The sequence below is a fragment of the Berghia stephanieae genome, chromosome 2 (genome assembly GCF_034508935.2).
Source record: "Berghia stephanieae isolate SIO BIC M18660-M18661 chromosome 2, UCSD_Bste_1.3, whole genome shotgun sequence".
Classification (NCBI taxonomy): domain Eukaryota; kingdom Metazoa; phylum Mollusca; class Gastropoda; order Nudibranchia; family Aeolidiidae; genus Berghia; species Berghia stephanieae.
Genome location: NC_088361.1, coordinates 21,333,243 through 21,360,511, shown reverse-complemented (window position 1 = coordinate 21,360,511; position 27,269 = coordinate 21,333,243). Strand labels below are relative to the sequence as shown.

Sequence of the window (27,269 nt, the reverse complement as noted above, 5' to 3'; positions counted from 1 at the left end):
TAGGTTTTTTTTCTGGACCCTTGTCAGTCTGGAGTCAGCAAATGGTTAGATGGATCTAATCCAGCAATTTGTACTCTACCATAGACTAGAGTCCTGGCTAAATGATAGCAAGCAATTTATGCTGTTAAGTTCCCTCTACAAGAAGAGGGAGGAAATTGTTTTTGTTTTGGAATGTTTAACAGCGCTTGCAACACTCTTAAGTCCTATAAGCGCCAGGGCTTTGTAATATTCAACAAAAGTCCTATCAAGAGCCAAGAAATGCCACAAAATCGTCTGATATAGCACAGAACAGCAAGATGGTAGTGATAGATCAGGGAGAAAAGGAGGGCCTACCAGTAGCACCCAACCAACTCCCGCAGACTAGTTTCGATAACCAGTTTAAGTACAGTCACTGGATGAAAATTAACCCAAGACCAATCATAAACATACGTATTGTAGTTAATTGTTCCATATTGCTCTAGGAAATTTAACCCACAAACTGTGAACTGTGAGGGCCAATTTCAAGTCGACCTAACGTACGACTGTTGTCAGGATATGACTGTCGGTTCCATCAAGAGATCAGTAACTGCGATGCGACTTGAGTTTCTGGAGAAGCTCAAGTCGCATCGCAGTCACTCTCACAGAAAGCGATGGAAACAGCAGTCATATCCTAACAGTTGCAATGCTTCCTACCCCTTCAGTCATAAGCACCAGGGTACTTGTTAGGTTATGAATGTTTAATGGGTACTGGCTCTTTAGGTCATAAGCGCCAGGGGAAAAAGTAGGTGAATAGTAACACAATTTACTAGAAATAGAAAGACGAAACCTGTGCAAGGCCTCACAAAAGCCCAGACTCCTGGTTGAATTTTTAATTCAGAAAAGTGAGTGGAGCAGGCACTTATGTTGGTAACAACAAGATATGAAGTGAGTAGAAAAGTACCAGAAGACAATAGAGAATAAAAAATTTTTTTTTTTTTTTTTTTTTTTTTCGCGGCGGTGGTGGGGTTTGAACCTGCGACCTTATTGGTACGACAACTCCGCCTGGCAGGTGAGAGCGTGGCTCTACCGTGTGAGCTATCCACGAACACAAAAATATTCGTTTCAAACCCAAAGTCATTTCTAGATCCCTCTCTCACACCACTTCTTGAGATCGCCGATTCGTTCGCCACCATCGCAAAGTAATTTTGACCAGCAGTTAAGCTTAATAGCCAATATTCTCATCACAAACATATAACATAGAAACGATTGAGACATTGAGTATGCTCCGGTGTATGGGTGAATTTTTAATTCAGAAAAGTGAGTGGAGCAGGCACTTATGTTGGTAACAACAAGATATGAAGTGAGTAGAAAAGTGCCAGAAGACAATAGAGAATAACTCCAGGCGGAGTTGTCGTACCAATAAGGTCGCAGGTTCAAACCCCACCACCGCCGCGAAAAAAAAAAATTTTTATTCTCTATTGTCTTCTGGCACTTTTCTATAGACTCCTGGTTATAACTCTGTTGGGAGTCTACCAAAGTAATATAGCCAGCAGTCAATTAAATGCAAAGGAAGTTGATTAAGCTGAAAATACAACATACACTAACAGTAAATCCACTTACACTCCTCTTAATATTAAGATACAGAAGGGTATAAATGAGAACACCAATGTAAGTTTCCTCTTCAGCATAAGCATTCTCTATTGCATAATGCAGTCACAAGACAATGTGCATGAAAAGAAAACAAAAATAACTCAAAAATATATTTTATAAATTTAATGACATCAAAACATTTGAAACAGATAAAAAACATGTCAAAGTCCACATCAACTACATGATGGGGAAAATCAAACCAAAGTAAAAAAAATAATCCTACTGAAAATTAAAAATGATACAATATCAAACGTGTGGTACTTGCAAAAAATACGGGACTTCTCAAACAAAACCCCTGAACATCCCCCCCCCCCCCCCCCCCACCCATAAAAAAAAAATGTTAAGCAGAAAACATGACTACACATCCAAACCACTTTTTAAAATAGAAAAGAGCCAAAAAATCCCTGCCTTCATGCAAATAAGGAGAAAAGCAGTTCCATTGCCAGTAAGCTGAATTAAAACTGGGGTGTATCAAAAGCTCAGCTTAAAGTTAAATAAGCAACAAAAAAATGTATGAATTCTAAGTCCAACAGTAAATAGACAATTTATGAAAGATGCGAAACTTTAGGGAATAAAAACTGATTGAAAAAAAAATACTATGCTAAATACCCCCCCCCCCCCCCCCCCCCCAAAAAAAAAAAAAAAAAAAAAAAAAAACTCTAGAAAACAAAACTGATGGATTAATTAAATTTAAAAGAATAGCCTGGTGTCAACAGCAATTAAAAAAAGGGAACGTAATTCAAAACCCAAAATTTTCGTGCTGATAAATTCACGTGTTGTTGAGGATAGCTAACTCTCAACATGCGCATGTGAGACTTTGGGTGTCGAATAACCTGGTGAAAAGATACACCTGAGTTTCGGGTGTCGAATAGCAATCCATTAAAAAAAAAGACCTGTCAATCCACAGAGAGGGACATAATCACAAGATTTAAGTATGTAGTCAGACAGGTAGGCATTAAATGTATGAAATATGACAAAAATACCCAAAGGAAAACTTAAGCCAACCAAAACTGATTGAATAATTAAATGGTCTGGTGTAAACAGCCATTAAAAAAAACACCATACAGGACACAAAGCATAAGACTCATAAAAACAATGGATATGGAAAAGGGAATAAAAAATTATATAAACACAGTAAATCTAATCTTCATCAGATTCTGGATCCTCTGTAACAGAAGTTGATAGGAGCCAACTATCATACTGTGCCCTGACATCATTACTGACACCAAGACTGTCCAATAAATTGCAAACGTCCGTCTTCTTTTCTTCTTTCACACAAGAAATATCTCCAATCACCTCAGGGACAAAGTCAACCCAACGCTTCCCCTTCTTCAGAATCGAATGTTCACAAAATGGTCCCTCATACACTGACTTAAAGCCAACTTTATCATTGTTAAATTGTAACACCCTGGCATCACTCACTCTGAAGCCCTTTTGAGTCTTTAAAAACGACGCCACTTCTTTTTTATAGTCCTTCACAAACCAATCCTTTCCATACTGAAAAACAGTGCCATGTCTTTTTAAGATGTCAATGTATTCGGATGGCAGCAAAATAAGAGCTTTTTTCCTGATGTCCTGCTCAATACGTCCGAATACCCTGTCAGCTGGCAGATAACTGTGGCCACGAATTGGAAAAAAATATTGAACAGAACTATTTGGAATATGTCGTTTCCTGAATGAGTGCAGCATCGACACCATACTGAAATTTTTGTTTTGTCCAAAACACGAGTCAGAAAATAATCTGACTTTCCTGCCCTGAAAGCTTTCACCGAAACCAGTTAAAGCATGCTCAACTGCGGATGCAATGACATTTGAGTCTTTTTTATTCTGTGTCTCCATCCACGTATAAAGGAAAACATTCCTTAATGGAACAGACTGTCCTCGTCCTTCATGACGCACGACAGCAAAAACATACATATATAGCTGACGTGAATAATACGCCTGTCCAATCGAAGTTTTAGGGAGAACAAGGTTCTCCATTACATCAAAACATAGTGTTAATGAATCGTCAACGTTGTCCATTAAGTCATAAAATTTCCTGGCACGTCGCCTATGAAGCAAAAAAGCGACTGCCTTTGCTCGCTTTTGTGCTTCAGGTAAATCTTGGCGCAACTGAATCCGGAATCGCAGACAATCACTGCATATATCCTTGGCCGGGTGCCCAAAAGCCAGATTGAATCGATGCAAAAATATTGAATAATATAAGGCATAGGAAGCCTGTCGATGATTCTGCTCATTAAAGAGTTGGCGCATCTTGGCAACATTCATGTCACTGGGTAGATACTTCCGTCCAGGAGCTCCACGACGTGCATAATGGCTGGCTCTGCACGTGAATGTTTCAATATGAGAAACGATTGACTCTTTAAACTCAACCATCTCTGGGTTTGTCTGCTGCCACCGCGACGCTCTTTTCTCGGTGCGCCTTCCTTAAGGAAATTATTTGCAAGACGACTGAGACGATCCTTCTTGACATCTGTAAGGATATAAAAAATAGAGGAAAGATGTTACATTGAGATAAAGGGGTATATGAAGAAAGTATCAAGCAAGAGAAATTATAATGTTATAGATGCCTACACACACAAGCTTCAATCCCCCACAACTTTTCCTTAGACACGAATAATAAAATCAAAATTCAAAACAGAAAAAGCATTTTTAAAATCTAGCTTGTGAGAACAAAAAAAAGTAAACAATAAAAAAAAAGACAATAACAAACGACTAAAACCACAGATAGGTAGTAAACCAATGAACTATGAGATGATGGATTGCGCCACGGGGCTGCAGAAACTTAAGTGAAAATTAAATTAGGTACTCATTTACTGTAAAGACACCCCCCCCCCCCCCAAGCAGCCTCCTTAAGCTGTATGCCAATTGTGAAGGGAATTTTAATTAAGTTAAGGATAAGCTATTGTGTCCCCTCAAATCTTCATGCAATATGGCACACATGCTACCTTCCTTAAATGTGTGTATCTTTATACTTTATTATGAAAAAAAATGGCGACTTTTAGAAAAATAAACAATTTTTGACTTCACAATGACCTCTCAAAAGCTTTTTTAATAGCTTTGTCAATGCTCTTTAATCATAGAGCTGTGAGCGCTTATTTCATTCTGACTACAATCTCAACGTTAGTCACAATACGACTGTAGTTTCCATCGCTTTCTGCATAGTGTTGCGGTCTCTGATCGTCGCTCCACGATTTTATTTCTGGTTGTCTCTCCTCGACATCATTTCTTTAATTTATTAGCAAAACGTGCTGTTTAATTTTTGTCCGCAATTTGTAACAAATTTTTAACAAGTAATCCTAAATTTGTTACCAGTTATTACCTTGAAAACTGTAGCATCATGAAAACATTAAGACTATTACTATTAGCACTTCATTTTTGTTAACAAAATCTTTATCTACTACTATTACTATTATGAACATGATTCTTCTTCATATCAGTGGTCCAAACTACACAAGGTGAGATATAAAAATAAATATTCATTCATGCCACGTGGTGTGAATGTCCACTCACAACAGCAATAAAAAAGTATACCCCCCCCCCCCCCCCCCCCCCCATACCATGAAATGATTTTTATGGTATTTTATAGATAGAATGCGCTTGGCCAAGGAGTTCACAACATTGCCATCCGGAAGTATAACGGACCAACACACAAACTCTGTGTAACCATGAACTTTTATAGTCTGGTTAATACAGTTTAGTGAGAACAACTCACAAACGCGGATGGCAAAAACAATAACAAAGGCCCGAGTGACGTCATCTGCATACTATCTATAAACAATGCACTCATCTCGATGGCAGGACTTAGTACTCACCTTCCTACATTACATGGCTTTACTCTATGTTCATTATAAATAATGAAGACGTTACCATGTCCTAAGCTCTATTTAATTTTCTTTCTACTTTCACTTTAACTAAGACTAAGTCTAAGTGATCAATACGAAAATAGCGTAATCATTATCATAACATAAATAGTGATGCACTAGGCAATAAATCAGCAAAAAGAATAATTAAAACAGTGGAACAGAAGAAAGAGTGGGCACTAGATCCAAGTTGAGTGAGAACAAAGAAAAATAGGTTAGAGTTGAGTTAGAGTGTTTGATGTTGGATACGGATCAAAGTCAAAGTAAGATAACTGAATGAGAGAGCCTTTGCAATTCGATAATATTATAATAAAAAAGGAAATGACAACTTACTGAGGATGGACATGAAGGATGCTTTGCATACAGGCAATCTCCCGCTTGTTGAGGTGACCACATTGTATTTGATGGTAACATCACGGCCTCTTTTCCTCTCTGTTTCATCGATCCTGGCCCTTGAAGGAGCTGACACATCAAGGATATCAACATGCTGTTTTGGTCAGCATGGCTGCTCTGGGAGCAAAATGTCTCGAACATTTGGACGAGTGACTCTGGCTTCAGCTGATCTGCACAACACAAAGGAGTTGAAACGTGGTTGCAAGAAACAGTCGGAATGTAGCCTCCATTGGCCCGTCTCATCTTGCCTACTGTCTTGTATGCCCTAGCTGTTTCTTTCCTTTTCCTCCCTCGGTCTGTCCGCTGTGCAGTTTCGTTTATGTTATCAAAAACTTCCATTGTCTCTCAAAATTGAATAGTCGAAGTTAGGAGCGGTTAAAAATGTATGTTAATGGTGTTAGCGGTACGAAGTTGAACGAGTGAATGGTTATCTACGGTCTACGCCAATGGGCGCATCCATGATACCAGTTCCGGGCCAAAAACATAACGAATTACGACTGGTCAATATTAACACCATTCACGGTCTTTGATTGGCTCTGGTTATGTCTCATTTTGGAATAAAACATTGCAGTCCTATATCTCGTTTTGGAAAAAAAGTAGAATTAAATACACGTTTAATTAAAGTTATGTCGCGATTTGGACGGAAATATTTTTGAAAGGGCAAAGCTTTATCACCCATGAAGTGAATCTGAGCCGCTTCTCTCAATCCCTGAAAATGGCGTATGTCGCATTTTGGAAAAAAACTCTTCATTTTATCAAAGTAAAACTTGTACAGAGTTAAGGATTATTTTATCAAAGTAAACTTGTACAGAGTTAAGGATTATTTTATCAAAGTAAACTTGTACAGAGTTAAGGATTATTTTATCAAAGTAAAACTTGTACAGAGTTAAGGATTATTTTATCAAAGTAAAACTTGTACAGAGTTAAGGATTATTTTATCAAAGTAAACTTGTACAGAGTTAAGGATTATTTTATCAAAGTAAACTTGTACAGAGTTAAGGATTATTTTATCAAAGTAAACTTGTACAGAGTTAAGGATTATTTTATCAAAGTAAACTTGTACAGAGTTAAGGATTATTTTATCAAAGTAAACTTGTACAGAGTTAAGGATTATTTTATCAAAGTAAACTTGTACAGAATTAAGGATTATTTTATCAATGTAAACTTGTACAGAGTTAAGGATTATTTTATCAAAAGGTATTTCGGAATGAGCAAGCAACTAAATACGTTTTGTTAACACTGTGGTTAGGTTAAAAGTTTGCATTCTTTTTTTTTTTGGTAGGTGGGCGGGGTGGGGTGGGAGGTAGATGGGCGCGGGGGCGATTATGATTCTATTTATAGCATTATTGTCTCCTATATATTTTGAAACCTAAACCAAAAAAAAAAAAAAAATAGAAAAAGAAGAAGAAGAAGAAGAAAGTTTTTCTTTTGTGGTTTCAAACAATCAGAAATATGGGTCACAGTAGATTTATAGATAGAATGAAGATGACGTCACTCAGGTCTTTGTTATTGTTTTTGAACGTTTATGAATGGGTATCACTAAACAGTATTAACCAGACTATAAACGACCAAGATTAACACATAGTTTAGTGTGTCAGTCCGTTATATTTCCGGATGGCAATGTTGTGAGTTTCTTAGCCAAGCTATCTATACTCCAACAGAGAGATCGACGGGAACGCCCTTTGAGTGACTGAAAATAATAATAATAATAATAATAATAATAATAATAATAATAATAATAATAATAATAATAATAATAATAATAATAATAATAATAATAATAATAATAATAATAATAATAAATGCATCTTTAAGCAAGATATTGTGGTGCGAAAGTTGTGTCAGTGTCAGAGTGATAAATTACTACTTCCTTTTTTTATAATGACTACGCTCTTATTGATGCTATGAGTTCAGATAAAATACTCATAACATCCACAAATAACGTACTAATGCACAAAAATTATGTGTAACCTTCAACGGTTGTAGCCTAAATGATATAATTTAGTCATAATTAATCACCAAAATGACTGTCTAAAAACAAGAACAAAGAGCTGAGTGACGTCAGTTTCGTTCCATCTATAATAATACTACGTCAATAGGCAGGATTCAAAGAGAAAGTAATGCGTGACTATTTCATATTAATCGTGGGTCTTTAAAATCCGGTAGAACACACACACACACACACACACACACACACCCACATATATATATATATATATATATATATATATATATATATATATATATATAATATATATATATATATATAATATATATACTTCAAAGCGCACAAACGACTGAATCGGTTTAATATTAGTTAGTACTATTTTTATAAAAAATGACGCCTTTCGCAAAGACACTATAAGACCCCATCGTCTAGGCATTCCATGAAGGAATATAGATAATCCATCAAACAGGATGTCTGATGTCAACAGGAATCACCCATGTTGTCGATTGTGGGCAAATTGGCGGTTAGTAATCTTGCCCAAAGAAAGAAAAAAACGAAAGTGCCTGAAGCGGGACTCGAACACGGGACTTTCCGGATCACAGTGCAATGCCTTAATCACTCGGCCACTTCGCCCCGCGCCCCCCCCCCCCCCCCCCCCCCCACACACACACATTAGTTGCTATGGATAGGAAGACTGGGAGTGTTTGTCCCATCACACCTGATAAGGAAAAAATTACTTACGCTGCAAACAAGGAAATCACTTGACAGTGGGATGACACTGCATGAGTCACGGAAACAATAAATTACATATGGAAAAAAACACATGTGAGATTTTATTTAGCGAAATATTCATTAAATTGCTCAAAGCGCTTTACAAGTGGTCCCTGGACAACAGCAACACACAATACACATAACGAATCATGACGCTTGTTACATTTTTTTCTGACAGAGACAAGTACTGGTACTCATTTTACACAGAGAATGTGAGTAAAGAGTTGGGGTTTTTTTTTCAAAGGACTCAACTAATCGTCGAACAAGGCTCGAACTCAGGACCTTCCAAATCGAAAGTAAGTGTTGTAGTCATACTACAAGATCACATAGCCGCTTTGCCGTCACTGATAAATAGCCTTGTTTTTCATTATTTTGCTCACTTTGTTCTTTAAACATCGACGAATCAAGATTAGTTTGATCCTTAACTTGGCAATTAGGCTTAGACCAGATAACTGCCGTACTCTGGAAAAACACATAATTAAAAATTTAGCCAGAAAACTCGTCCTTCAAATATCGATCGATTTACATGACCCTCGTCTTGGCAAAAACTCTCATACCTGGGACTGAAGGAAAACTTCTCAAGTCCCAGATTTGAGAGTTTTTGTCAAGACGAGGGTCATGTAAATCGATCGATATTTGACTGACGAGTTTTCTGGCTCAATTTTAAATACGGTGCGGCAGCTAACTGGTTAATTTATCGACTTGCCTTGTTTTAAGTAAAACAAATAAAGCAGAAGCATCGCTGAAACATGGAATATTTTATTATTATATATTATATACATTAAAATGGGATAGTCTACCCTCTACTATTCGGTCAATTTTATGTAGTTAGAATATTTTTGCTTAACCGGAATACTATAATTTTGGATATTCTTCTATAACATTCCGCACGCTTAAAGGAGTCTCTCTCAAAGCTACAGTTTTGGACAATTAAAATTTACATTTTCCTATAATTTTGGTTCAATCGCCTTCCCACTGCCCGTGATCATTTGTAATATTATCTATACGATTGTCTTTTAGGGGTCTGATTTTTTAAAAATTTGATTTATTTATCAGATTTTTCAAAGGAGTCGAAATTTGGAAATCATTCAATTTCCCCCACTGTAGTTATCAAAATAAAAATATTGCCTGTTTGAGTCTTTTGAAACGATTTTACTATATAAAAAAACAACCAAAAAAACAAACAAAAAAACAAACAAAACAAAAAAACAAAAAAAACAAGCAAACAAACATAGAAAAAAAAAACATCATTAGGAAATTGATAAATAAAAATAAGGCTTTGGAATTAAAAAATCAAAAATCAAAGATGGCGGACACTTCCATGTCAACGGATTATTTTCCCTTAAAAACAACATGCTAGTTCCATCTTGCCTACACAAATGCATTGTATCTATCGTTGTCTACTTATCCTACTGCATCGTTTTCCCTCAATCCTCCGTCGTCTCTTAAGCATCGTCATCATCTTTATCAACAACAACGTTCTCGTTTTTTCGTTTCATCTGTGTGTATGGCAGCGTTCGCCCTGGTGTGATACATCATATTGTAATACCCAAATTGGTCGAAAGCGTGTTCGAGAGTTTTTGTCAAAATGACGGTAAATGTTATCGATTGATATTTGATATTCGAAGCACGAGCTTTCTGACCAATTTGTAAAAATATTTGTTGTTTATTTTTCAAAGTACCGTGGTATTATTCTGAAGCATTAATTGGGCGTTATATCAACTAAGCATGCTCAAGTCGCTTTACAAGATGTCCCTAGCCAATATCAACACTTAATCTGTGGGACGAGACATGACGCCTGTTGGACGAAGTCATAATTTTTTTTATGACAGAGACAACACTGTTAACAGTCAGGTACTCATTTTTCACCTGAGTAGGTGAGAGGATAAGAGTAAAAAGCCTTTTCCGAGGACTCAACTATGTGCCGCCCAGAGTAGGTCTCGAATCCTGAACCTTCCGATTCGAAGCATTTTCTTTGCACCCCCCTTCATTGTATTAATTACATCAACTTGTTTTCCCAATTGGTTTCGTAACAGCTGAGTGTGTTACCCATAATATCTGTGTTGTATAATATTATACATACTACCTAATACCTAGATTAATAAATATAATATGTGTATTACTGCAGGGATTGTCTAGTCACTAGTTTTGACCCCATGAAAAATGCACAGCCTATCTAACATCAATAACCAACGTGTACTTATTTACAGGTCTGCTAACTCAGATTGTTATGGGCTCGTTTAATTGTAATGAAAACAAGCTTAACCCTCTCCTTACCAACCACAGGAAATCGTCACATTCGTTACGATGAAATCGACAATTTTATCATTCTGATTTCTCTTGTACATCACAAAATGTAAAGAAATGATTAGATTATAGCTATAAATACTAAACACTGTGTTGTAGACATCAGTTTGTTGAACAACATTCTGTATAGAATACACTTGTTACTTTTTTGTCTGAGTAAGAAAAGTCTATGTTTGTTTTTGGGTGGGTATGAATTTTCGGGGGAAATTCTAAAATAGCTGGTAAGGAGAGAGTTGTTAACCCAAGGCAAAATATTGTCCATTATAAAAATGAATAAGGATGTGTAATTGCGTGTAAGATTCAATTTAATATACGAAAACAGATAACATGGCCGTTTCGGGTTCCTCGTTATCAACAAAACAGGATGGATGAAACACTAAAGACGAATGAATTCATCTTACCAACGCCACTACCACATTATCTTATTGGCCATATTTTTAAAATAAAAAAACAAAACAAAAATCTTGAGCTTTTATATAGCGCAATAACCACTAAACGTGCTCAAAGCGCTTTACAAAGGGTCCCTGGCCAACAGCAACATGTAACATTTAGAACGGGACATGACGCCTGTTAGGCGATATTACAAAATTTTTTTTGGACAAAGACAACGCTGTTAACGACCAGGTACTCGTTTTACACCTGAGTGCGGTGAGAGAATGTGAGTAAAGAGCCTTCTCCAAGGACTCAACTATGCGCCGAACGCGAGGCTCGAACCCACGACCTTCCGATCCGAAAGCGAGTGTCATACCACTAGACCACATAGCCGCACATAAATACATGTTATTTCCCCAGGGTAATGCAGAAATTAAACATATTAACACTAACACACAGAACTGTGTGCAACCTTTAACGTGTATATAGTCTGATTGATAGAATTTATTGAAAATTTATCACTAGCCTATTGTCTAAAAATAATAATAAAGAGCTGAGTGACGTCAACTTCGTTCCTTCTATAGACAGAGCTGTACATTGTCCAAAAAAAAAAAAAAACAAAACAAAAAACAAAACAAAAAAAACCCTAACAAATCAAGAGAACTATTCAAGCGTAAAACAACACAATCAGTAAAGTTTAATTTTATTACTTACTTGGAAATATAAATCCTGTGGTTTGAGACAAAAAAATAACTCCAAACAGAACAACACACTTTGTATAGAAATGAGAAAGGCCCATCCTCCTGATGAACGTATTATAATGATAATATTATTATATTATATGAATGAATGAAATCCAAATATAGAAGACGATCGACTCTAGCTGAAGTCCGGTGGTGATAAGGTTTGTTTTTCTCTCTTAGGTCTGAGTACAGAAACCTGGGGATTACTTTAATGTACTTTTATTACAGTTTAGCTGTTTTTAAATGTTTCCCACGTATTCTTCTACTTCTTGTCTTGGTATTTTCTTTTGCGTTTTAGAGTTTTGAGTCAAAGAATATGTTCTTTAAAAAAAATAATTGTCGAATTTTCTTACAAATTTCAAGGCTTGATGCTATTGTAGTTGGTTACACGTGTTATAAATTCAATCTTTGTTGTAAAATGAGTTGTCGTAAAGCTTAATGAGTTCTCTTAACTTGAATAACTTGTTCTTGGATGTTGTTACTACGTAATTTATTGTTTCTTTACTTCCTGTTTCTATGATTAAGTATTTTTTCACAATATCTTTTTCAAATTTATTCAACTTTTGATATGAAAAATTATATATATTTCTTCTTATGTTTCCTAATTCACAACTATCAAGTTCTTAGTTACCAAAAATCTACAAACAGTTTTTTCCGAACTCTAAATAACTACTGAAGCATTTGGGAAAGCGGTGACCTTTTCATATAATAGTATGTATAAAGATGGCGGCATCTTTCATCAGCTGTCATGGACGATGGATGAATTATCTCCCCCTGAAATACGACCTCCTTAATCACTTGAACCGCAATCTGCCCACACAATACACAGACATCGTTTGTTTGGTTTCTACAAAGAGAATTAAAGAATAAAATTGTATTATTATCACTATCACTGTTTCTTGAAATGATTGACACAGTTACTGTCAATCAATACCTTTTGGAAAAAATATAGAATACTTTATCACATCTGACACATGAAGTCACAAATCCTTTTGAATTTCCATCAGATCAATGCGCCCATTGCATTTTTAATTTAAAATAAATGAGAAAGTAAAAATACGATGTGACGTTGACGAAAAGGTTTTATTTGTTTTTTTTTTTTGTTTGTTTTTGTTTTGTTTCTTTTTTTTTTAAATTAGAATTTCCAGTTTTTTAGTATTTTGTCTTAGATATCTAGTCACGTTAACCAATTCATTGATGGCGCACTGTGATATAAATAAAACTCTCTTTGTACTAATGAGGCTTTTTTCCTCGAGGTCATCGTCATCAGAAAAGCCTGAAATAAGCTATGCGTTGGTGGCAGTGATACACGGCAAGGTAAACAATTTGACTTAGTTTTTGTTGAAGGAAAAAACAATGAGATGCCGAGAATGTGGCTTGATCACAAGTTTCCTGAGTGACTCATCCACTCATCCTAATGAGCACTTATTTGCAGGTCTGATAACCCAAATTGTTTTGGGCCTTTTGTTGTAATGAAGATACTATCAATCAAACGCCACATTACAACGATGTTAAATCAAGCCCTTAATTGCGTTAGATTATCAGACCTGCTAACATATGCACGTCGACTCTTCCCCATGTCTCATTAAAAATGAGGAAATTAAAAACAAACTATCACATTTATGAGGAAATTAAAAACAAACTATCACATTTATGAGGAAATTAAAAACAGACTATCACATTTATGAGGAAATTAAAAACAAACTATCACATTTATGGGGAAATTAAAAACAAACCATCACATTTATGAGGAAATTAAAAACAAACTATCACATTTATATCGATTAGAAAAACTATATTGTAACTAAAAACGATATAAAGAAACCTGTTTGGTTTTCAAAAGTACGAAGTACAACATTTTTTAGACAATTCAAAACACCCACTCTATAAAAATGCATAAATAAACACAATCCATTGATCTATAAAATAAGATGTGCAAAGACAAAAGGTAGTAGTAGTTGATGTTAGGATATATTTATTTTGCTTACCAGGTTCAGTGCAAAGTCAAAAGGTAGCAACAGACAAAAGGTATGAAAAAAATCATTTTGTTAGGTATCGTTTTATTCATACTTGGGTGGATATCCTTATTGGGAATTTGTTTGGTTTCTCTCAGAAAGTCTACAAGTAATACACCCTTTATATCCCAAAACACAATGGCCATGATATTCTTTGAAGGCTGTTGACCTTTGATTATATTCTTGATATTTGGTGGGGGGGGGGGGGGGGGGGTATTGGTGACGACGGGTGTTTCTGGGTGATGGAATCTTGCTTGATCTTATGTGTTGTGAGATGCATCCAAGTTTTATCTCCATTTATAAAACTATCAAGAAAAGGATTTCACCATCGTTACTTTCCCTTTCGTCTTCATCAGATCTCATAATGGGTCATTAATCGAATTCTTGTGGCGGATTAAAAGAGTCTGACAAGCTTCTGTTCGGAGAACTTTGTGGTCATCTAATAGTTTGGGCACCTATCGGCATCCCAGATCTTCGTACAGTCTTTACAGTATTCGGTGAATACTTATCAACATCATTTACTAAATCCTGAAAATCTGAACTAAATGTCTTAGTCTTAGCAAATCAATAAATTTTCGACGCAAACGATGTTTTCGTCTGCCAGGACAGATTGGGGACGGCCACTGCACACGATAAGATGTGACCACCTTGTTTCAAATATTCTGCACCACTTGGTTTCTTTTTCTTTTGTTTGTTGTTGTTTTGATTCCTTTTTGTCTATCTTTCATACAGTCTTTGCCATAACAGGAAACAAATTCGTTAACACTCTTTGTTGGAGAGTTGCCTTTACCATTGAAATCTAACACTCTTTGTTGGAGAGTTGTTTTGACCATTGAAATCTGATCAGTTTATACGAGGGCTGTCCCAGAAATAAGGCAAGTAGAGCCATATCTTCAAAATCTGTAAACTGGAGATTAAAGAGAATTCTGTTGTGCATCAGTGCTGAACGTTTCAGCACTATTGATGAACAAGATTCTGATCTGCATAAAACCAAAGATGGCTACTCCCATAACTGAGTTGTCCAAAGAAGAAGTTCGAGCTGTAATAAGGTTTTTTGCTGCAAAAGGCAATTAACCTTCTGAAAGCCATCCAGAATTGGTAAGCGTGTATGGAGAATCTGTGATGAGCTTCAAACAAGTAGTTTTCTGGTTCAATGAGTTTCAGCAAGGTCGATCAAATAAAATGTGCATGATAAGCAACGCGCAGGGCGATCTCTTTTTGCCCATTCACAACAAAATGTCCAACGTGTTGAGACCCTGATTCGTAAAGACAGGAGACTGAAAGTTCGTGAAATTGCCCTTAGACTTGAAATGTCAAAATCTGCTGTCGAAATCAAACATTTGGACTTTAGGAAAGTTTCCGCTCGGTGAGTCCCGAAACAGCTGACAGAAGACCATCAGGCGCAGCGTGCAGAAGTGTCACAGAACCTCCTTCAACGAGTCCATGATGAGCAAGAAATGCGAGTTGGACTTGGAGGAGACCTTGGGCCTGTGACCAGTCTGAGTGCTTTCTTGATTCATTTCAGAGTGTTACACATTCAGGCCGTCAGGACTATAAATACGTATATATATATATATATATATATATATATATATATATATATATATATATATATATATATATGTGTGTGTGTGTGTGTGTGTGTGTGTCGACATAAAAGGGATTGCAGATTGATGCCCCAAAGACGTAGGTGGATTAGTGAATATATGCGGTGTTTTGTCATATTCTCCTTTTGTCTTGTGTTTTAATAATATTAATATATAATAATAATATAATCAGTGACCTTACTTATATGTGTATTCAGGCGTGAAGCACGAGCCCCTGTTGTACATAGCCTTTGATTTATGTTATCTCCGACAAACTAACCATGTCTTCTTGCCTTATGCACCGTGTCCATCGTCACATCTTCCGATAGCCATGTCCCATTGTTTTATATCGTGTTCATCACCACATTTTCCGACAGCTTGTCTGTCCCCTTTCGTTCTCATCCTTTCCGTGTTATTATTCTATTTTACTTATTATCTATTTTTGTTGTTGTTGCTATAAGTAACAAGAAACTCTATTGGATTCAGTAGTCTGATGTCACGTCGCCCGACAACGGCGGCCATCTTGGTTCTAAACAAAGAAAATCATTACTTTTTATTCTTCATGCTGGCTAGAACTTTTCATATGTCTTGTGATCAGAATGTGTAAAAGTCAAAACATGATCAAATTTATGGGGTTTTTTCCTATGGATACCCTTTTATGCTTGCCGGGGAAATATTTCATACGGGCGTCCGCCATTGTTCCGATAGTTTAGAGCCAGTGTTACTAAGTTAACATGCGTCATAAGGAAGGAAGTGACGTTACGACTGTTGAAGAGCATTTACCGTGGAATGGAATTTTTAACATAATTATATGGTATATGACATATTTTGACATTGAAATAACCTGTCCAATGTTCTGATTCTAAGTGTGGGGAAGGGAGAAATCTGTCAAATCAAACGGTGTAAGTTTTACCATAATATTGTGTAATCAGGGGAGAAGTGTGTGTGTGTGTGTGTGTGTGGGGGGGGGGGGGGGGGGCACATTTGCGGGATGGTCCTTGTCATCCCATTCCACAAAAAGTCTTCAGAAAAGACACCCCCCCCCCACCCCCATTCGAACAAGGGTTTCAGTTATTAACATCTTCTTACACTCTAAAGGAGCTGGCCTCACCTAGAGGGTTTCGAACCCTGGACCTTCCGGTCTGAAGGCGAGTGTCATACAACAAAAACACTCAGCCGCGCAGTCTATTATAAAGACCTAACCATGTTCTCAAAGAAGTCAGATTCAAGCTCGTGTCACGTCGGTTTAAGAGCTGTCTCAGAGAAAGTGGTAACGTTTCCAGCTCTCCCTGTGAAGGACAAAAAATATTATAATTATAATATTAACTCGTTAACTGGCGGATTCTGGAAAAACTCGTATTAAAAAATCGGATTCTGGAAAAACTCGTATTAAAATATCTGGCCAGAAAACTCGATCTTCAAATATCTATCAATTTAAATGACCCTCGTCTTGGCAAAAACTCTCAAAATTCGGACTTCGCGAAGTCTTCCTTAAAGTCCCAGGTTTGAGAGTTTTGTCAAGACGAGGGTCACTTAAATTGATCGATTTTTGAAGGACGAGGTTTCTGGCCAAATTCTTTAAGGCGAGTTGTTTTCCAGAATCCGGCAGTTAGCTAGTTTTATTTTTAGATGTTTAACGGCTTTTAACAATATTCAAGTCATTTAAGCGCCCGTTTCTAGCTTTTATCAATTTTTTATCGGTCTTGAGTTAATACTTTGTGCAAGCCTGATTGATTGTATTGTAGAGGGCGTGGTCCGATCCCAAAACCCTTCATACCCTTAGGCACATCTTTACCATCTCTGACTCTTGACCACCAACCATATCGATTTGTTGAATATGACATCAGTTAATTGTTTGGCCAAGGCTTGCTATTTACGCGTTGTTCTCACGTGACATTAAATACGTACACGTGAACAAGGATCTATCGAGGATTTCACGGAGTGTGAGGTCATTTGGTGCGCGCCGTCTTGTTTTGTTTGTTTGTTTTTAGGTGTTTAACGGCGCTTTCGACACTATTAGGTCATTTAAGCGCCCGTTTCTGTCTTTTATCAATTTTTATCGGCCTTGAGGGGCCATAGCTGCTCAAAACGTGTACTGTTGTAATAAAATCTTTATGAAATCATAATAGTTACATGTTTGTTATGTAAAAATATTTATTTACAATTTCTGCAGGAGTTCACATTCCTGCAAATACTTTAAAATTGTAAGCGGATCGACCGACAGGAACAGAGACTTCAAGTCCCTATTTTCATAATGTTGTGACCTTATCTGTTCTGCCGTCTTCAAAAGAGAAAACTAATAAATATGCAAGTAACCAGTTTTAAGCCGTACTCTGGAAAAAGACGCATTTATCAAAAAAGATTTGGCCAGAAAACTCGTCCTTCAAATATAAATGGCCTTAAATGACTTAATGACTCATCTTCGCAACGATGATCAAATGGTTTAACCTAAGACTTCTCCAAGTCTCAGGTTTGAGAGTTTTTGCCAAGATGAGGGTTATTTACTTACTAACTTATCCGAACCAGCGACCACCTGAGCTCTAGCCCTTCGGTCTTGTGCCATGACGTAGAAGTTAGATGTCTTTTGTAGTTGTTCCAGGTGACTATAAAGTGTGTTACTGATGCTTGGATTTGGTGGGAGGAATGTGCATCTCAGGTCTTCAAGAGGTTGACATTCAAGCAAGTGGTGTGTTTCTGTTTCATTGGGGTGTTGACATAGGGGGCAGGAAGGGGATGTGTCTTTTGTAATTTTGATTAAATGGTTGTTGAGCGGTATGTGTTGTGTTCTTAGTTGAAAGATGATGCTTTGCTGGTGTCTTCTGAGCTTATTTAGGCAATCAGTCTTTACTGGAGTGATGAGGGTTATTTCAATCGATCGATATGCGAAATCCCAGGTTTGAGCTTCTTTTTGCCAAGATGAAGGTTATAAAAATCGACCAATATTTGAAGAATGAGTTTAGTGGCCAAATTTTAAAATACGTATTTTTCCAGAGTACCTATGGCTTTAAACTGGTTAGAATGAGCCCTAAAGAATTCCTCTGAAGGAGCCGGGGTTTATCCTATGTGTTTTGTTTTTAAGGGTTTTACGGCGCTTGCAACACATTGAGGTCATATCAGCGCCAGTAAAAAGGAAGAAAATGTGATAGTAAAAAGTTCTAGAATTACAATAAGCATCCAAGAAAACGGAAGACAAAGGGGAATTGGTTCAAATAAGAAACATGTGTAGATTCCAAAAACACACTATCGAAGTACTTTGAGTCTCATCCAGACACAAGCACAGGTCCCTGCTAAGAGGAATACACTCAAATGTTTTACAAACCATACATAATATAAAGAAACATAATGCAGTGCATAACAGAGAGATGATTTACAGAAAAGGGAAAAAAATACCATCTCCAAAAAAACAAAACATTTGACAGTTTCCCTCCCAGCCAGGGCCTGGACAAAACCAAGAAATCTCATTCCAAGCACAAAGATAGAAAGCATGTGGGAAAACAGATATAGGTGGGTAGAAGACACAGGAAGTACCTCCCTGCCCACTATGGGAGGGGGTTTATCCTAGAGTGTGTGGTGTGTGGCTATGTGGTCTAGTAGTATGACACCCGCCTTCGGATCGGAAGGTCCTGAGTTCGAGTCTCGCTCTGAGCGGAGAATAGTCGAGTCCTTGGAAAAAGGCTCTTTACTCGCATTCTCTCACTGTAATGGGCGTCAAACGAGTACCTGGCGTTAACAGCGTTGTCTCTGTCAGGGAAAGTATAATATCGCCAAGCAAATGTCATGTACCGCCTTACATGTTAAATGTAGCTTTTGGCTATGGACCCTTTGTAACTCTTTGAGCATGTTAAGTGCTATATTGCTCTATATAAAAAAGTTTGTGATTGTGTGTGTGTGTGTGTGTGTGTGTGTGTGTATGTGTGTGTATATATATATATATATATATATATGTGTGTGTGTATATATAAATATTGTTTTGTTTTTTGTTTTTGTTTTTAAGGGTTTTACGGCCCTTGCAACACATTAAGGTCATATCAGCGCCAGTAAAAAGGAAGAAAATGGGATAGTCAAAAGTTCTAGAATTACAATTAAAGCACCCAAGAAAAGGTAAGACAAAGGGGAATTTGTTCAAATAGGAAACAGATGTAGATTCCAAGAGCACACTATCAAAGTACTTAGTTTGAGATCACCTAAAAGTCTCATCCACACACAAGCCCAGGTCCCAACTAAGAAGAAGGATACACTCAAATGTTTAAAAATCATATATAATATTTAAACAAAACAATACAGTGCATAACAGGGAGATGATTTACAAGGAAAAAAATATCATCTCCCAAAACTCGCTAACTATACATTTGACTGTTTCCCTCCCAGCTAGGGTATCCAGCCAGGGCCAGGACAAAACCAAGTAATCTCATTCCAAGACAAAGACAGAAAGCCTGTTGGAAAACAGACATAGGGGGATAGAAGAGATGTACCTCCCTGCCCACTATGGGAGGTCAGGAACCCCAATATATATATATATGTATATATATATATATATATATATATATATATATATATATATATATATATATATATATATATATATATATATATATATATATATGTGTGTGTGTGTGTGTGTGTGTGTAAAATACAGTAACAATTGCCCAGCTGTCATTTTTTATATGATTCAGATTTATCCTAAATTACTTTATTATTATTAGATTAGTCAATAAAACATTGAGAAGGTGGAAATGGACAGGACATGACCTCAGAATGTACACAGTGTGTACATGGTTTCTACCCCGTGGGTGGGTGAATGTCATATGCATCCTGATTCAGACCCACATCTTTCAATCTGTAAACAATTGGATTGTCTACTACGCCCATGGCCGACTAGAGTACTACAGTAACGTCATGACTACGCCGCTTGCACTGTCGACGTCACTGTGAATCCAAAACGAGGTACATTACATCATATGAGTTTATTCGAATCACGTAGATGAATAAACAGATGCTTAATATAGATGAATGACGATTCATAAGATACGTAATATAAACAATCCCCTTTGCTGGCCAATTGTCTGTTCTTGTTCCGTCGCTGTCCGATCTTAAACAGCTATTTGCCGTACTCTAGAAAGAACCGTAGGCCTCGAGAGATATCTTTTCAATTGACCAGAAAACTCGTCCTTCAAATGTAGATCGATTTAAATGACACACACACAAACAAAAAAAAACAAAAACAAAAACAAAAAACAAACCCAAACATCTCAAACTTGGGACTTAGAGGTCCCAGGTTTGTGATGACCTTTGAAACATATTGAAGATTCATGCACGTGTATTGAGTGATAAACAAACGGTTTTAATTTAATATTGCTAGGATCTTGTTGGATGAAAACGAATCCTTAATCAAAACGAGTGTTTAAAACCCAATAAACGTGATTTAATCATCTATAACCAGTCATAAACTGTCATCGATATAAAACCAGAAACAAAAAAAAAAAGAAGAAAATATGGAGACGTGAGACTTAGGGACTCCTTCCTCATGTCGGTGTCCTATGTCAAGTCGGTGTTCTACGTCAAGTCGGTGTTCTACGTCCAGTCGGTGTTCTATGTCCAGTCGGTGTTCTACGTCAAGTCGGTGTTCTACGTCAAGTCGGTAAACATAGCATATATTTGAGAATTGATGGTATGTGTTTAAATAAAATACACACCATTTCTACCCGCTAATCAATCGTACATATACACAAAAAGTTTATCTTGTCTGAAGGAATTTAGTGAGAAGAAATCACCCATTTGACTATAGAAACCCCTTCAGAAGTTTTGCGTCTCTATATATATCGCTGTCTCCGATAAAACTATACAGGTTGCAAATAAGTCAACGACAAGTAAAACATTCTAAAAATGTATGTGGTAATTTTATTATAGAAATACAATAGTATACAAAGTCATGAATCACAGCTATCTATGTATGTATTTAAAGAATAATATGCAATCTTGAAACAATAAAATGGCATATATCTCTGGAACAATTAATTGACAATTTCAATTAACAAACATAAAATTCCCTTTCATTTTTATACAGTGTACCGACTGAATCAGAAAAACTGGGACCACCCATCGATGCATAGAATGTTCTTGTTTTTAATGGTTTTACGGCGCTTGCAACACATCCAGGTTATAAGGAAGAGAATTGGATAGTCAACAAATTGAAAGTGAAGACGTAAACATAATTTAATAAATTCGTATAAGACCAATTACAGAAAAGAATTGAAGAAAATATTGGATTCTGAAAAATGAGATGTATGGTCAGACCAAATTTACAAATCAACTCTGTGATATTTTGATGCCATGTCCTTTTTTCAATAATCAAGATGACCCATAATTATAGGCAACGACAATTGTACATAGTATTGATTACTATTTAAATTCCCCTATCTATCACTGTGCCAGGGTGATTAAGTCAAGTATTAAATCAAGATTTAAAAAAATATATTTATGTATTTATTCATGTAGTTATCTTTTGAGGACTTCCTGATGACTAAATTCCCCTATCTATCACCGTGCCAGGGTGATTAAGTCAAGTATTAAATCAAGATTTAAAAAAAATATATTTATGCATTTATTCATGTAGTTATCTTTTCAGGACTTCCTGATGAGAGCAACGCTCGATAACAACGTTGTAGAAGTCAAACAATCTTAATTATCCTTCAAATGTTTATAAATAGCTCCTTTTACCCTAAAGTTGAGCACTACTATTTCATGGTTTTTGTTTTTATAGTATATATAATATATATATATATATATATATATATATATATATATATATATATACATATATATATATACATATATATATATATATATACATATATATATATATATATATATATTATATATATATATATATATATATATATATATATATATATATACACTACACAACGAAACAACTTTAGTTTGGAGTAAGAACTTTTCTACGGACATTACAAATTGTAATACAATGGATTACGCCGACTGAAGACACAGAAACGAGTCGTCTCGGCCACAGAAAAATGTGAGTGAAAATTTCCATTATATATATATATATATATATATATATATATATATATATATATAAACAATGTCACTACACATCAGCACTAATCACCACTACACAACGGAAGCAAGGACAAGCACCTCGTATGGAATACAAAGGATTACGCCGACTGAAGACGTGTAAGACACAGAAACGAATCGTCTCAGCCACAAAAAATGTCAGTGACAATTTGCATTATATATATATATATATATATATATATATATATATATATATATATATATATATATATATATATATATATATATATATATAATATAATAACAATCGACAATGAGAAAAACTATAATAAATGACCAAGATTATATCTCCGATTCAAATTCAGACGGAAGTGACATCATTCCAGTGCAGTGCCCTGTTTTGTTTTCTATTCTTTCAGGGGATCAAGGAAGAATAAATATCATACAGAGTAATGTTTGCATTGAAGAAAGGCGAAAACCAAAGACTGGCAGCAAAAATAAATATGACAAAACAAATGACTGCACATTTTGCAGAAAATCATCGACTGAGATTTCCAGGCACATCCTTACTGTTCACAGAGATGAAGAAAGAATCAGATCAATACATTTTCTATCGAAGCGTTCTCATGGTTACTCTTCGAGTTGTTAGTCAATGAGGGCAGTTTTAAGCACAATACAGAAGTTATCTCCAATGGTACAGGTTATTTGGTGGTAGCACGAAGATCGGATGGAATGAAGAAACTGGACTATCATGACTTTTGTCCTTGTTTTTTGTTTTTTGTTTGTTTGTTTTTAGGTGTTTAACGGCGCTTTCGACACTATTTAGGTCATTTAAGCGCCCGTTTGTCTTTTATCAATTTTTTATCGGCCTTGAGGGGCCATAGCTCTTTTGTCCTTGTGAATTTTGTAAAAGATTTATTAGAAAAAAGTCTTTGGCACCATCATCGGCAGTGTGCTGTGAAACGATTCTTTTATGACAAGCACTCACCAAGGGATAATGGTACACCAAGTGATATGAACAATGCAGTAAGGAAAGGAAGAAATTTGCTCTTCAGTGCTCTTACTTATGAAAAATGAAGATGTTCATCTTGCGAAACTATTTACCAGAATGAATAATGATGAACTGAAATCAATTGTTAAAATGATACGATCATTAAACGAATTTGCGCTTTGCGAGTTGGTGCATTAGGTGAAGAGAAGGATCCAAAAATCAATGACGTGCATAGGGCGAGTCCGGGAGCTCGATCAGTAGCTCGACTCTTGAAAGAAGTGAAATCAACGTGTGGGGTCACAAAGGACTTCTCTGATTTGTTGAAACCTGTTTTTTGTTTATTTTTAATGGTTTTACGGCGCTTGCAACACATTAAGGTCATATCAGTAAAAAGTTCTAGAATTAAAATTAAAGCATCCAAGAATAAGGCAGACAAAGGGGAATTTGTTCAAATAGGGAACAGATGTTGATTCCAAGAGCTCACTATCAGTGTAGGCCCTACTTAGTTTGAGATCACTTAAAAGCCTCATCCTGACACAAGCACAGGTCCCCACTAAAAGGAATACACTCAAATGTTTACAAATCATATATAATACATAAACAAAACACAATACAGTGCATAATAGAGAGAAGATTTACACGGGGGAAAAAAAAACATCTCCCAAAACTAACTACACATTTGACCGTTTTATTTGCATATTGTAAAGCGCCTCTGAGCACATTGTGGATCTAGGCGCTATATAAATTCATTCATTCATTCATGCATAGAGTGGACGTTGCGATATACTGCCACTTACTACTGAGAAATTTGGGTTTCATTTGCTCGTGTGGCTTTGGAGACGAGTTTGTTTGTTTTTTTTTGTTTTGTTTGTGTTTGTTCATTTCAAAGAAGTGCTCAATGACGTTTATTTTTATTATTATTATTGTTATTATTATAAACATCAATTTTTCCTCAGAGGTCAGTTCATATTGGGTACTTACGGTACCAACAGTATAGTATACTGCCGAGGAAATGTGACAGACTGGACATTGGGGTATACTGCATTTTAAAACAGTATTGCAGTATGCATCTTCGATCGCTGCAAATACTGTAATTTAGTGATTATACTCCCGGAGTATTGGTATCAACAAAAGTTTTCGACAATGCACAATGCCCACCAATACCAAACAATAGACAAGGCAAGTGAAGTTAGAAATAGAACAATGGAGGCACGTTACAAAATAATCTCAAGATGGCTTTCTATCCTCGGCGGAGCATTTTTAGCGACAGCGATGAAATCCGTGGTTCATACCTAATCTATGAACGAGTCTGTTTCGACAAATAGAGGAGGAGGAGGAGGAGGAGGAGGAGGAGGAGGAACAAAAAAACGAAAAACACCTTGGCGGCATCGTCCACGGATTCCTCACTACGCTGAAAATGCTCCTCATTCCGAGGATGCGACATTTCAGTCACATTTTCGAATGAAAAGAAAACTTTTTGAGGTGATAATAAGCCATTAAGTTCTTTGCTATTTAGTTCAATGTCTGTGACTTTGGTTCCTGAACACATTAAAAAAAAACTTAAGTCTTAAAAAGAACAGTACAGTGGATTTTTTAAAAATTATTAAATTAAACTTTTTTTTAGACCCAGGCCATCCTATCTAATGACCCTCTTAATTAGTAATAATTTTATTTGTTAGATTTATTATTAAACTTATGTTTAGTGGTAGCAGCAGTAGAAAGGCATTGACATTAACTGCTTCTGTATCGTTCGTTATAATAAATTAAAAATTTTTTCTCCCTTTAAGCGTTTGTTAAATTCCGCTTGCTTTACCCCTTATTAAGCAAGTAAGTCCATATCCAACCACCCTCTAACCCCCCCCCCCCCCCCCCCCTTTAAAAAAATAAAAAAATATATATATAATATTACCACAAGAGGGGAATATCCCTCTACGAATTTGTATTTGTACCTCTTCTTCCCACTCTTTCTCTTTCCGGGCCTCCATGGCGGTTCACGCCCCAAATACGGTCGAGGTATTCTTAAAAGGACCTGAAACGAACCAGGCCAACCATCTAAAAATTAAGCTGGCCCTCAATAGTATGGGGGTCAATATGGACGATATTGCGGGAGTCTACCGTTTCATGGACGCCCGCAAATACTACGTCACCTTCAAAGAAGGAAGGGAGTCAGAGGTGGAGAAACTGCACGACGTAGTGCACCCCCACCCAACCCTAAAAATAAACCTCCACATCAGGGATGTAAACAAATCCCTGGTGTCGGGGGTATTGAAATGGGTGGCTCCCTCCGTCAAGGAAGGCGGCCTCACCAGGGCTCTCGCCCGGCACCATCGTTGTCGGCAAACCCAGACGGGACGAACTAGACTCGTACACGTTCCTAAAATTTGAGGTGGGTGGCGCCTTCCACCACGTGAAAGTGCACATTCCTGGGCGTGTGCATGCTACAATGTGGGGCATCCCTTCTACTTGTGCCCCACTAGAGCACGGTACACACCAGGAGTGATTTGGGCACGAGAGCCCACTTTCCCGCCTCCTATTTCATCTTCATCTTCACCTATTGTTTCTATCACGCCTTCCGGCAAACCCCTGCCGGACGCAACTTCCCAATCCCAAGAACCTTGGAACCAGGTGGTGAAAAAGAGAAAGAAACACTCCATCACACCAAAAAAAAAAAAACAACACACCAAATAAACCACAACCCACACCACTAAACCACAGACACCAAACATAAATCCACAAAACCCACAAGACAACACTCCAAATAATACCAACACAACAAAAACTGCACCGAGTAAACAACCAGAACAGGAACCACACAACTCCCCATACACACCAAAACGAATGTCATCCATGACAAATCTACACAGACACATCACACCAACACCACCAGTAATAATCCCTTTAGAAAGGGCAACACCCCCCCCCCCCACCATCCCAATCCACACCCCCCCCCCCCCTTCCCCAATAACAAACCCACAAACTCCCCAAAAAAATACAACCACACCATCGCCCTTCAGAGCACACACTTCACTGACACGTTCACCACCTGGGGCTGGCCCAAGAGCAAGGAAAAGTCACAGAACACACCACCCAATACCTACACAAACACACACACCACACCAAAGGAGCTCTTCCCTCAAGAGGAAGACTCCACCCATCCATAATATATATATAGAGAACAAAAAGAACAGTAGAGTGGATCAACAAGCGGGACAATACATAATCCTGTTATTGCAATTGTCTTGTGTAAATATTGGGGATAAACTAGGTTAACCAATGGGCTGTATTGTATTTTAAAACAGAATATGGCAGTATGTAAGACGCTCTCTTTGATCGACGGATCTGACGCAGTAAATACCGAAATTTAGTGATTATACTCCCTAGAGTATCGGTATCAACAAAAGTTTTCCACAATACCCGCCAATACCAAACGACAGACAAGACAAAGTTAGGAATTGAACAATGGAGGACCGTCAACAAAACATTACAGCTGGAGGGCTTTTTATCCTCGGCGGAGCATTTTTAGCGACAGTGATGGAATCCGTCGAGGCTGTTGTGAGTTGTTGTCATGATGTTCCGTTTGTGATTGTGACGTCATATTTTGTTTGTCAGCGTATATAAGCGACAGTCACCGCTT

The 27,269-nt window shown here is 36.8% G+C and overlaps 2 protein-coding genes across 2 annotated transcripts in view; both read right to left on the bottom strand.

Moving 5' to 3' along the window:
* Nucleotides 1-12,701, bottom strand: part of LOC144963897 (myeloperoxidase-like) — a gene marked incomplete at its 3' end in the record, with an annotated part of 30,861 nt that extends 18,160 nt beyond the window's left edge. The window contains exon 1 of the mRNA XM_078897844.1: nt 11,977-12,701. Coding sequence (XP_078753970.1) covers nt 11,977-12,061 — 85 coding nt within the window. The remainder of the gene's footprint in view (nt 1-11,976) is intronic.
* LOC144964476 (uncharacterized) lies at nt 3,977-6,602 on the bottom strand. The gene is made up of 2 exons (XM_078898823.1): nt 5,805-6,602; nt 3,977-4,081 (listed from the first exon to the last, which is right to left on the bottom strand). The coding sequence occupies exons 1-2, from the start codon at nt 6,201-6,203 to the stop codon at nt 3,977-3,979; spliced, it is 504 nt and encodes a 167-aa protein (XP_078754949.1). The 5' UTR covers nt 6,204-6,602.
* Nucleotides 12,702-27,269: the final 14,568 nt, after the last annotated feature.

Excerpts from the sequence above, each read along its gene's own strand:
- LOC144964476 (XM_078898823.1), bottom strand. The coding sequence starts at position 6,203 with ATGGAAGTTTTTGATAACATAAACGAAACTGCACAGCGGACAGACCGA. Across the intron at positions 4,082-5,804 it reads ATCCTTCATGTCCATCCTCA|ATGTCAAGAAGGATCGTCTC; the intron begins GTAAGTTGTCAT and ends ATATCCTTACAG.